This window comes from Phoenix dactylifera, unplaced genomic scaffold, assembly GCF_009389715.1.
Source record: "Phoenix dactylifera cultivar Barhee BC4 unplaced genomic scaffold, palm_55x_up_171113_PBpolish2nd_filt_p 000085F, whole genome shotgun sequence".
NCBI lineage: Eukaryota > Viridiplantae > Streptophyta > Magnoliopsida > Arecales > Arecaceae > Phoenix > Phoenix dactylifera.
The window spans coordinates 888,589-900,749 of NW_024067677.1; the positions used below are offsets into that span (position 1 = coordinate 888,589).

Here is a 12,161-nt window from a genome sequence, read left to right on the forward strand (position 1 = left end):
ATTTTTCTCCACATATTCCCCCTGTGCTGACTTAGGCATCGGAGGGCCGGTGCCGGAGAGCCCGACCACCGGCTTCTTGCAGGTCTCCAGGAAGACGCCGCCCGCCGGCAAACTGCCACTCCCCACTCAGGCGGCGGAGCCTCCCCCTTCCGGCCGACGGTCGCCCCCGGGTCCAATTTCCAGCAACAGAAACAAACCAAAATTCTGATATCCAATTGAGACTCAAAAAACAGTCTAAATAAGTAAAAACTTTGAAACTAATTCCACTACCATGTGTCCTCAAAAATTACTTGACTTTTATAAGTCCATCAATTTAGTTGCAAGCAATGGTTGAATAGACTATTGGTAATTGTTCGGATTTGAGTTCCATACCAATAAAGAAACAAATGTAATGAAAGATACAAAGATAAGCTTTTTTCTGAACGGACCAAGGATTTAAGTATCATATGCAGGCGGCATGCTGGACTGGCATTGGTCTGGTGCATACTGTTCGATGCCAATGCTTGGCATGCACGAGTACAAACAGCATGGCAAGCCCCAGCAGGCAGCCCGTACTGTGCTAGTGCTGCATGCCAGTGAGGCACTGGCTCGCTGTGAACCATGCATGTAAAGCTATGCCATGCCATGTGGACCAACACTCAAAGTCCATGGAACAAATACCGTATCTCCACATTCGGAAGAAAGGCCAAAATCCTTTTAAAGTCTGGAATTGTTCGTCAATTATTATTAGCAAACTAAATGTGCTCTCACCGGGTGAGGCACATGTCCTGTTTGCATAGAGATTACTAGGCAAGCTTACTAGAATCTAGTTATATTTTCTATATTTCAAAACCATGCCTTAAGAAACATGTAATATCAAAGAAGAATATCAGATTTTACCTTGAAGGCTTTTCCATGAAATCAAACCCTATAATATCATCAACACCTAGGGCTTTCAGTTGTAGCACAACATTTGAGAGGTTGCACCTCTTTATCTCTGGAACAGTCGAATCCATAAGTTTACCAAATTCACTTTCTGGGTACAATCGGAAGCATTTCCCTGGGCCCTCTCGTCCAGCGCGACCACTGCGTTTGACATGGATAAAGTCTTGTTATAACAAATCAGGTAAAATTATAATTTACACCAAAACTATATTGAACTGCAGTTAGAAACGATGTACAACATAGGCATACAAACATGCGATTCAATGAGATACTAACTTTCATCAAAGGCAAAGAATTATTCAAGTTGCTATACTTGTCATTCAAATCATATGGTATGTATCATAAATAAAAAAAAGATGTACTAAAGAAATCAGATTAATAAAGAAAAATATAGCTTTTTGTTGTTTTCAGCACCAAAAGGTACTATAAAAAAAACTGCATGTTCTTTCTTTACAGTTTTCTTTATAAAATGTCCAAATACATAAGACTGGTCATATCTTCACGAAGAAAAGAAAACTACTATGGATGCAATGTTGATACGTACCAACATCAAGTTTTAAATCAATGGAAATTTGTTAGAAAAATGGTACAATCACAGGCCACTAAGTAATCTGTGATATCAAGTCGTAAGCCAAGTGGGATTCATAATGATTCATCAACTAGCAGAGTCAAGATTCAAATTAAGATAGAGATATTTGATAGTTATGGAAGGGAGAAAAAAAAAGATTCAAGTACTTGAACAACAAAATAGGCCAAAATACAGCAACACTCCTTTAACTTCGAGCGAGAAACATTTTGATCCCAAAAGTTTAAAAACTTTCAATTAACCCCCAAGAGTTTTTATTTTTTGTGTCAATGTGATCCAACCGTTCATCTGGCCCCTAACATCGTTAATGGACTAGTTCAAAAGATGAAAATCCTCTTATTGTTAATCCACTATAATGCCAGAATTTATTCAACTTATTCCCATCACCGAGAATTCTGCCAGCCTGACCCTCTCCTCCCATGCCTTGACCTCGATTATTTTTCGTGGAGCTGCAATAGCTGACCATTAGCTCTTTAAGGGAAATGAGGCGTTCCAGGCCCTGAGGCAATCTCGTCAGCTTGGGCAGCATGAGATCACTAATGTTTCCAATGATGTAAGGTCTCCCAGCCATTCTAGCAGGTTGGCCAAATTGGTGCAGGCTACTCTCTTCAATGATCAAAGTGAAGTTAGGTGTTTGCATGCTCTCTGGTACATTAATCAGCTCATCACAAGATTCAATTAACAAGTCCTCAAGTTTGGTATGGTATTGCAGCTCCTTCCATCAGATGATACGCCATAGTACTTACCACAGTCTCCTAAGAAGCAAAGATTATGACACCAAGGATGATGGGCACATTTGCCATCTCAATGACAACATCTCACTGCTATCGCACACCCACATGTCCACAATGGATATCGGCATACATCGCTTTAGTTTCAGCTTGGGACATCCAGATCTGTCAAAGTATTAAGAGAAGTTAGCATGATTACTTCATGTCTTTCCCCACCATTATCCACCATAACTATAGTTGGCTACTCCTCTAAATCGGGAATATTCTCAAAACGGAGTTCCTTCAGTGAAGGGTCTGTTGTCAATCTGTTGCAACTAACATTACATTCGGTATCCATGTACATGACTCTGCTCATGTATCTTAGCTCAAGAGACTGAACAGCTACTAGCCGTCTGGCTGGTGGAAGATAATCACATACATGAATATTGCTTAATATTAAGTGGACCAGATATGGGAGCCATGATTCTATCTTGTTCGTCATCCAGTTAGAAATCTTGGTGCCCATGTAACCATCTATGTCCAAGACCTCCAAATTCTGAGGGGTTACAAGACCCTCCAGTAAGCTTCCACCACCTCTAAATGATAACTCTTCCATGACAAGGTTAGAGACCATAGGTTTTTCTTCTCCTTTAACTTTGCTTTGTGGGCATCTGTTACTAGATTCTTTTCCTTCATGGGACACCAGATTCCGATGTTAGGTTTAGGTGTCCTAGCTCTGCAATGCCGCTAAATCTGCTATTGCCTTGCTCATCCATGATGGATAAGGGCAATGTCTGAAACTTACAAGCTATTAGGTATAGAACCTGCAAGTTATGAAGCCTGCCTAGGAATTCGCAAAGCATCTGAAGATAAAAACACTTAGGTATAAACACAGCAAGTTATGAAGGTTGCTCATTGACTCAGGCAGTGTTTCAATCCAGGTTGATGAAATGTCGAGATACCTTAGAAGTTTCATTTTTTTAATCGAATTGGGTAGCTTGTTCATCTGGTTGCCATGTAAATCTCATCCTCATCCTCGACCTTCGCCCTCCCTGATTCTCCTCTACATGTTCCTCCTGTCCATTTCCACCTTAGAAGTTTCATTTTCTTAATCGAATTGGGCAGCTCTTCCATCCGGTTGCCATGTAAATCTTGTCCTCATTCTTCACCCTCCTTGATTATTCTCTCCACATTCCTCCCCGTCCTCTTCCCTTTTAATTCTCATCTCTCTCTCTCATCCCTCTTCTTCTATTCTCGACGATCGATGATAACCCCCTCAGATCCATGCAATCATGCAATAGACGAATTTGAGCTTGAAGGAAAGGGGGCAGTGTTGGGGCTTCTGGACCCTCTAGAGAGGAGCGGGGAGGGATTCATGGGGGAGCATGTTGGGCTTCTGGGCACGATCCTATTGGCTACAGGGGATGGGTGAAAAGGCCAAGGAAGCAGTCTGAGCCAAGGGACCACTGGTGGCACAAGCTGTCCATGGAGAGGGCGGTGGCAGCCACGTGCATCACTAGCATGGTGGGCACCGGATGATCGCAGCAACAATCATGGCATTCCACAGAGAGAGGAGTGAATGGAAAGGGGTGGAGGAAGAGAGGAAGGGGAGGAGGATTTTTCGAAAATAGCGTATTTTAAAATTATCACATGATGACCGTGTGTGATAACTAATACATGACACTTCTTAATGGAGATGGATGGCAAGACCACATTGACACAAAAAAATAACTTTTAGGGGTTAATTAAAAAATTTTAAACTTTTGGTGTCGAAGTGTTTCTCACCCAAAGTTGAAGGGTGTCACTATATTTTTTCCCTAATTAATATGTTCTTTTTGTCTTTAAGAATATAGCAACTATTCTCTATGTTTATCCTAGTTCAGAGCATTTGTCAAGTCACAGGTTGTGATCTTGATCAAATTTATCCTATATAGAGTTATCAGCTAAAAGACATGGATATCGACATTTATGAGGTAACAGTCACCATAATTATTACAAAAACATGTGTCATCATGCTCATTTAATAAATAAATGACTTCCAAGAAATAACTTATCGAATGAAACAAACAGTAGGCATAACAGTCTGGAACCAAAGGCATAAAGATTAGTCAAAGTTATCTAATAAAAATTCTGACAACCAATACAGATCAGTAAGCATACCAATATTCTTACCTCCTTTGAAGAGCCTGTGCTTTTGAGGTTGGAATGATGATCAATGACTCCATCCCTGTTACTGGGTTGTATGAACGAGCTTTCACCAGTCCTGGGTCTATAACATACTTGATGCCGGGTATTGTAACAGAAGTCTCCGCAATATTTGTTGCTAGTATGACCTACATAATCCATTGAGAAAAAAGACCTATCAGCACCAGGATAGGTGCATGATAATTCAATATATGTAGATACCATTTTAAGTTAGAAAGTGATCAAGTTAAAGGTCCATCTGGAAAAATCACAACTTCAAACAAGATATAGTAAATTAATTTTGACTCAAGTTACTGAAACAGGCTAAATTTACAATTCTTTGCCTCTTCCAAAATCACATAAGGCATGTAATGCATTCTCACTGGATGCAGAAGTAACATATAACATTATTAACTGCTGCATCAATGCACAACCAATAGACTTGTGGCATGTTTAATGATGAGGAATGATTCACAGTATGAAAACAAGACACTAAACCTACTACTTATATACACGGTCACTATACTACAATAAACTGACAATGAATCATTCAATCCTGCCTCTTGCACCAGAGAGTTGATTCACAGAAGCTACCATGCATGGTTTTTGCAATAAGTTAGATTAAATGCATCGAGTTGTTAGGAGCCAAGCAAGAACAAGTGTGGGAAAAAGATAATGCTGTAAGGTTAACAATAAAATTTTATAATTTTGAGTAGTCAATAATCAATTTGTCATCATTTTACAGAGTGATAAATAAGTAAACAGATTGATGAACACCATACATTTTTTTGGATCAATAAGGATGAAAAATATCAGGTTTACCTTGCGACAACCATAAGGGGCTGGCTTGAAGGCATTCATTTGCAGATCTGAAGGAAGAGATGAGTACATAAGTACAGTTATGAGTTTTTGACTGCCTTTAGGTAGCTGGTGAATGCGCTCATGAACAAGCCTCTCTACTGCTTCAATCTCCTCTTGCCCAGTCAAAAACGCAAGAATATCTCCAGGACCCTCCTCTAGATGGATCTGCAAATAAAAAAGATATTATCCTGGACTCAATAAGGATGCAAAGCCAAACTGAGTGAATGAAGCGGCTCAGTTTTTACATATAATCAAAGTATAGCATGAAGTATTAAAACATGCCATCTCCCAATTAGAGAACCTTTTCCGTGGTTTTTTTTTATTGTCCTCTTGGGAGGCAAGATCTAAAAAAGAATTTAATCACTGATAAAGCTATAAATAAACCAACATCCGAAAACCTACAAAACCCAACCAATATTGGAGACACCTCAACCAATTTCATATTCCTTGTAACATTTCAAAGTCCTAGATATTGATTATATGTAGGACGCCAATGATGGTCTAATTCGAGAAAGAAACATGATGATATGGCTAAATGTAAATTAATTACCTGAAAAATAGTAATTAGGGTGGCATCTATATAATCTGGCTCAGGTTGATATGTATACAGTATATCCACAGGGTACTGCCTTCCTTGAATGTGTACAGCTTTTGCACCGCCAAAGTACTCAGAAAAACCCCTTGCGTCCAAACTAGCAGACATTATTATCAACTTTAGGGAGGTGAATTTTGCACCCTGACATGCTCTTAAAGTACTGAAGCATTGAGACTTATCTTCTTTATTAGACACCTCAGATTTGTTGTCAAAATTATGCTGCTTGATAGTAGAACGTGATCTTACAAACTGCACATTTTTTAACAACCCCAATAACACATCAGTATGGACTGTTCTTTCATGAGCTTCGTCGACAATGATGACACTATATCTAGATAGATATGGATCCAGCAGTGCTTCCCTGTTGATAAATGACCCAAATATTAGCTGACAGAATCATTTATATATATATAAATTAGAAAAAGGGGAACTATCATGTTAATAAATTGATGTTAATAAATTGATGTACGCATCCAAGAAAAATGTAAAAAATTGATGCACACAGGAAATGAAATATAATCCTTAGATAAAAATGGAAAACATGTCATGAGCAACCAAGTCAAATAAGTCAAATTTGCCAGCTGTTTTGGCAAAAAAAAAAAGTAAGAAAAAGTTCAAAATATTAACATGAAAAACCTGGAACTTGTCCAAATCACCATATAAAAAAATGACTCAAAATATGTCAAACCAGATCCAAATATTCTTTATAGAAGACAAATTAATTAACTCATAGGAATAATCTAGCAGATCAATTAGTGAAATGGGCCAGTTTAACACCCACAAAAGAAAGATGGCTAAATCGTTAAATAAGTTGATGTACTTACTGCATCCAAAGTGAAACAAATTAGATCATGCTTGATGGAGCCACAGTTATCTTGTTTCAGGTTAAGCAGAAAGCTAAAAATATGAGCACCTAGCAGTGAGCTGTGTGCCAGTTCAGCACAGAAGGGCTTTTGAACATCTGTTTTGGTACCTTGCAGAGGCAGTTGTTAGGTAGTTAAGTTTGTAAATATGATGACTACCTTCTGGAACAGCTTGTGATGCACCATCTGGTAGTCTATTGGGCACATCACTAGACAGCTGATTGTAAAAACTATCATTAGAATTGTTACATATATTCACTCACTAACATGAAATGGAGACTTACTGTTAGATTAGACAACAAATATTATGTGTTTGCTGATTATGGCGGCACCATAACAACTGATAAAATTTAGAGCTAGATTAGACAAGTTCAGGTTTGATGTTCAAATATTTCACGAATTCACATTTCACCAGTATCTTCTCACGATAATTTATCTAATATCTTTCCATTCTGAACTGCTGAAAAAATTGAATTCGACAAAAAAATTCAAAATCAAAATAATGGCGTCTCTTTCCCTTTTAAAGAAATAATATCTTTAACATTGTCAAATTGAAATGATTGCAATGAGGCTTGCCATCACCAACATACAGATTTTGTTAAATCCCATAGAATACATTTCCTTGTCCTTCAATTATCTTAAAAGTCTTTCCAATAGGATAGGATGGGGTATTTGCAAAGCAAGTTTCCCCAGAAAATGAATTTATTAGATCATTGTATGTTGAAATGTTATTGCTGGACTTAGTCGCCAGAATTGGGAGCAAGGTCAGGAGCATAAATGAGTGTGGGTGCTGGGTATGCTAAAAACACTTGGAGAAAGAAATTGCTTAGGAAGTGGCTGCAGGTTTGAAATTCTGAGAAAATTATGAAGAATGAAATTTGTTCTAGGTAGAAGATTCCTGCTATAATCATTACAATTAAGCTAAACCTATCTCGAACTTTCTGAGAGTAAGTTGTCAAATATGCATAGTTTATCTGTGAATATGAATTATCTATAAAAGAGAAAGGATCATGCCTCAAAAAATTAAAAGAAAAAAGAGCTAGACATCCCAACATTGCTCAACTGAAGGTACTTAATATCAACAAAACAATACCCCAATTTCTGCACTTTCTAAGTATAGTTGTACGTTGACACGTGAAAAACCAATCTGCCCATGAAAGAAAAGCTCAAATCCAGGGGAGGATCAGATGACTAATCCTAACTAGTTTTTTATCCACCAAGAAAACAAAGTATTATTAGGAAGGAACAATTCTTTTTCCATCTTTATTCATTTATTATATCTTGTTTCATCCGGAATGCAGGTTTTCTGTGGCAACTGAAGTGATTGGACCGACATCATAAACCCAGGTTGCAAAACGTATCTTCCTAAAATGGGATTAAAACAATTTCATTACATTCCTCATCAAAGAAACTTCCCACCATCTACCCAGAATTAGAAGCCACACTAGCTAAGGTCATTACTTGGATAAAGTTTTCTTTTTCAATAGAAAGTGTACTTTAATACTCATTACTTTTACTGAGACGAGGAACGTGCTTATATGACAGTTGAATAAAAACAGTAGCAAGAACTAATTTATAGCGAACTATCAAGTCTAAAAGTCATGCGCACATCTATATTAAAAGGTTCACAAGCATGATTACCTTAATAGCAATCCATCTGTCATGTACTTAATCCTTGTAGAGCTGGATGTGACATCTTCAAATCTAATTGAATACCCAACCTTGTGTCCTAATTCAACATTACATTCTTCCGCCACACGTTTAGCAACAGTGACAGCTGCAACCCGCCGTGGTTGAGTGATGCCAATAACTTTTCCATCTTTGCAAAATCCAGCATTATATAAAAACTGTGGCAATTCTGCAATAATTATGGAAGCAAGCATGAACTTCTACAAGCTTGTTAATAATAATAATAATAATAAAAGAATTTGGCAATAAATGAGAAAACATGTCAAGAGTTCTCATACAGCAATTTTTTCATCCATCATGCAGAATACAATGGAAGAGAATACCAGAAGTTGCTAAATTAAAATGAGTTTAGGGGAGGGAAGGGGGGGATGGGGAGGTTTAAAAGTTTATTATGAAAGTGTGTATTTCAGAAAGAAAAAAAAAAAGATTTAGCATGTCCCGGTCATGGATATTGTGCCTAATTTATTGAAGTTTTCCTCCACAATTTCATGTTCAATACCATGTTAGTCAGAGATGGTTCACGATGCAAATTGGAAAGTACAACCTAACTAATAGGTGTGATCATATAGTGATGCAAAATGTGTGGGGTTATAACATTAGCATAGAACAGCTCACTTCTCTCAAGATGCTTACAATTTTCATTCTCATAGGACACTAGATGTACTCACCATGTTGTAGATAATATGTTTTGCAAAGAAATTGTTAGTCTTTAGTCTTTGCAAAGTGAAAAATCCACATATGATAAAAGAAAATTAGCATGTGAACCGTAAAAAGACAAAAATATGTACTATAGCATATGAGAAGGATAAGACGAAACAAAACTCACGGGTGGTCTTTCCGCTTCCAGTTTCCCCAACAATTATTACGGTGTCATTCTTCTTCACTTCATCCACGATCCTCCTCTCAACTGAAACAACCAACAATTAGAACAAAATTATTAGCAAGTCAATTAGCTAAAAGAAGCAAAATCCAAGTGAATGAATCCCCCAACAAAAAAAAAAGCTCCCTTTTTCCTCTTGTGTTAATTTCAAGACAAAGAAGATACCTGATGCAATAGGCAATGATTTTCTCTGCTCTAAAATCCGTTGTCTCCTGAAGTGGAAACCGAATGTGTCCATTAACAACAGCTCATAGCACAAGAAATGAAATTTTTCTTTTTTTTTTCATTTATACTATAAATAAACAAAGACGAGGTAGAAGGAATTCTTCAACAGATTCAAGACTTATACAATATAAAAGAAATTTCATCCTCGCTAGAGCTTGCTAGTCTTTGTGGTCTCCCTAGCGAGCTTTCTGCCGCTCTTCTAGCTCTGAGAGGAGACATCGTTAGGAAATGATGGCATCTCCTCTTGGGCAAGTTAGCAAAAAGACGACGAGGAGACCAAACCTAAATCGCTTCCTCCTCGAATTCGAGTTTCGAATCCGGCGAGGCGATAAGGTGATAGGGGAAGGGAAGAGGGGCACTTGCCGGCGGTGGCGCGTGGAAAAGCGATGCTCACCGGCAGTGGGGATATTGGCCGGAGGGGAAGCAGAGGAGGCCGCCCGGCGAGCGCGAAGGGGAAGCAATCGAGCAAATCACCGTGGGGTGGGTCTTACTAGAAACCACTGAGTTTGAATCTTGGAATGATTAGGTTTTTAGGCTGGTGTTTGTTCGAAGATCCGTACCCGACCTCATGATATCTTGACCTAATTTGTTTAGATATGGATTGATATCGGGTGTTTTTTTAAATTAGAATCCGACTCTGTAATTATTAATCTAATAAATTCTATAATTTTATTTTGCTAGACTTAGACTATCGACGGGAGATAATCTGGACATGTGATGAATACGAGAAATTTAAGTAATAGATGTTATCCAATTGTTATTTTGCTATAATAACTATTTTATGGCAAGAATGATGCTTATTATATGAGGTATGCATGAATAGAGAAATGATATTTATATGAATTCAAACTTTTATATCACCTAAAAGAATGGTGCCTATTATTTGATATTCGCATGAGCAGAACAAATTTATTTAAATTCAAATTTTTATATCAACTAAAAGTATTAACTTTGTTTGTGGTGAACAATAATGTGAACAATTAAATAGTAATTTTTTTATTATACAATTATTTTAGGCTTTTTCAGATAAGGGAGGTAGGCCCACTCATGTTATTCTATTTTTTGGTCAAAAGAGTCAAACTAGCTCCAAACCTAGTAAATCCGTTCCTTTGTAAATCTTCTTCACTATCCTAAAATTTCAGCTCAATGGAAATTTTACACCCTAAAATTGACCAATTGATAAGTTTATCTGAGCCTCCAAGTGCAACCAAATTTTGTTCCAATTATAGAATTCATAAATCCAGCCAGGTCCTCCTTTTAAATTTGAATTCAACCATTGGATTAAGGTGTGTTTTCTTAGAACTAATCTAAACCATCCTTTACAACAATCCATGTTAACATCTTGGAGCCTATCTTATCATGATACTTGATATCATTTTAAACCCTATGATTATTAGAACTCTCCAGAATCTTAATCTCTAACCATCCATTCAAATTCTCTGCCACCATCCATTCAAATTCACGGCACCCACAAGTACATCCCCCCCCAACACACACAAAGGAGAGGGATTTGGATTTTTTGTTTTTGACTAAATCATCCTTTTGGCCATCTCTTTGATCTCCTACCCTTTCTTAAGTCTACGCTAGAAAGTTCAGGGAAAAATGGAAAATGGTTACCATGGATTTTTCTGAGCATCTAGTCTCTCAGTATGCATTGGTTTCCTAGAGTGAAACTTAGTAGTTGAGATGGATATTGTTCTACTTCCGCTCTCCATATGTCCCCAGTTTCTCCCAAAAAAAAATCCAGACCTCAGGTTGCTAACCATTGGGGCAAGCCGCAGTTCACATTAACATCATGTTTCTTTGAAAAATCAGAGAAGAAAGTCTCTAAGAAACAAAAAGAAAAGCATTCAATGCAGCCGCACTCAGAATCCAACCGAAGCACATGGTGGTGTTGCTTGGGGGATGAGTCATCTCGTGAGACCATTATATATAGTATATTTTACTCTCTTTATCTAAATAAATAAAGATGAATAATTAATGGCTCAGCTAAATTACTCTCTTTCCAATTGATATATGCATATATTCGCTAGATTTTTTATCTATCTTGAGATATTCATAAAAAATAGATGCATCCAATGTTGAACAAAAATAAGAAAAATTTAAATAGTATAGTCTCAACTTTATTCAACAGCATGAGCATCTATAATGTTAGAAGATGCGAGTTCGAGGCAGCAATGTCCATCCTAAGAAGGTTCCTTCAGGTTAGTTGGAGCAATACTAGTGATAATCAAACTTCCACAAATATATAAATATCAAGCACCTACAATCTGTGCATCCTAATTTTTGGGAAAATTTTTGAAATCAGTGCAATACAAGGACTTCTTAGGGAGTCGGCCATCCATCCTGGTATTACTTCCCCCAAGTACGTGCCCGAATGCAGAGTTCTGATCGCACTCATATCAAGTTGTTTATGATATTTAAATCCAAAAATTAAAGAAGGACAAGTTAATCCCCCCAATTTAAGTCCTGCAATGTGCAAGCTGTGAAGGCTAGACAACAACATAGTTGCGATCATATAGGAGTTAGACCTAAACAAACTAGCAAGACCCAAAAAGTATCACAAAGTTATCTCTAGATATTACATGATCATAAACAAGATTTTTATCTGCAAATTAACTTAGTCTAATATTTAAAATATATG

The 12,161-nt window shown here is 37.4% G+C and overlaps 1 protein-coding gene across 3 annotated transcripts in view; it reads right to left on the minus strand.

Annotated features, from left to right (window-relative positions):
- LOC103698743 (pre-mRNA-splicing factor ATP-dependent RNA helicase DEAH10) overlaps positions 1 to 12,161 on the minus strand; it is a 32,427-nt gene that overhangs the window by 15,398 nt on the left and 4,868 nt on the right. For all 3 annotated transcript variants that reach the window (XM_039116332.1, XM_039116330.1, XM_039116331.1), the window contains exons 5-11: positions 9,458 to 9,504; positions 9,239 to 9,319; positions 8,365 to 8,581; positions 5,816 to 6,221; positions 5,227 to 5,430; positions 4,393 to 4,553; positions 880 to 1,065 (exon numbers count right to left, since the gene is read on the minus strand). In XM_039116332.1, the coding sequence (XP_038972260.1) occupies positions 880 to 1,065; positions 4,393 to 4,553; positions 5,227 to 5,430; positions 5,816 to 6,221; positions 8,365 to 8,581; positions 9,239 to 9,319; positions 9,458 to 9,504 (1,302 nt within the window). The remainder of the gene's footprint in view (positions 1 to 879; positions 1,066 to 4,392; positions 4,554 to 5,226; positions 5,431 to 5,815; positions 6,222 to 8,364; positions 8,582 to 9,238; positions 9,320 to 9,457; positions 9,505 to 12,161) is intronic.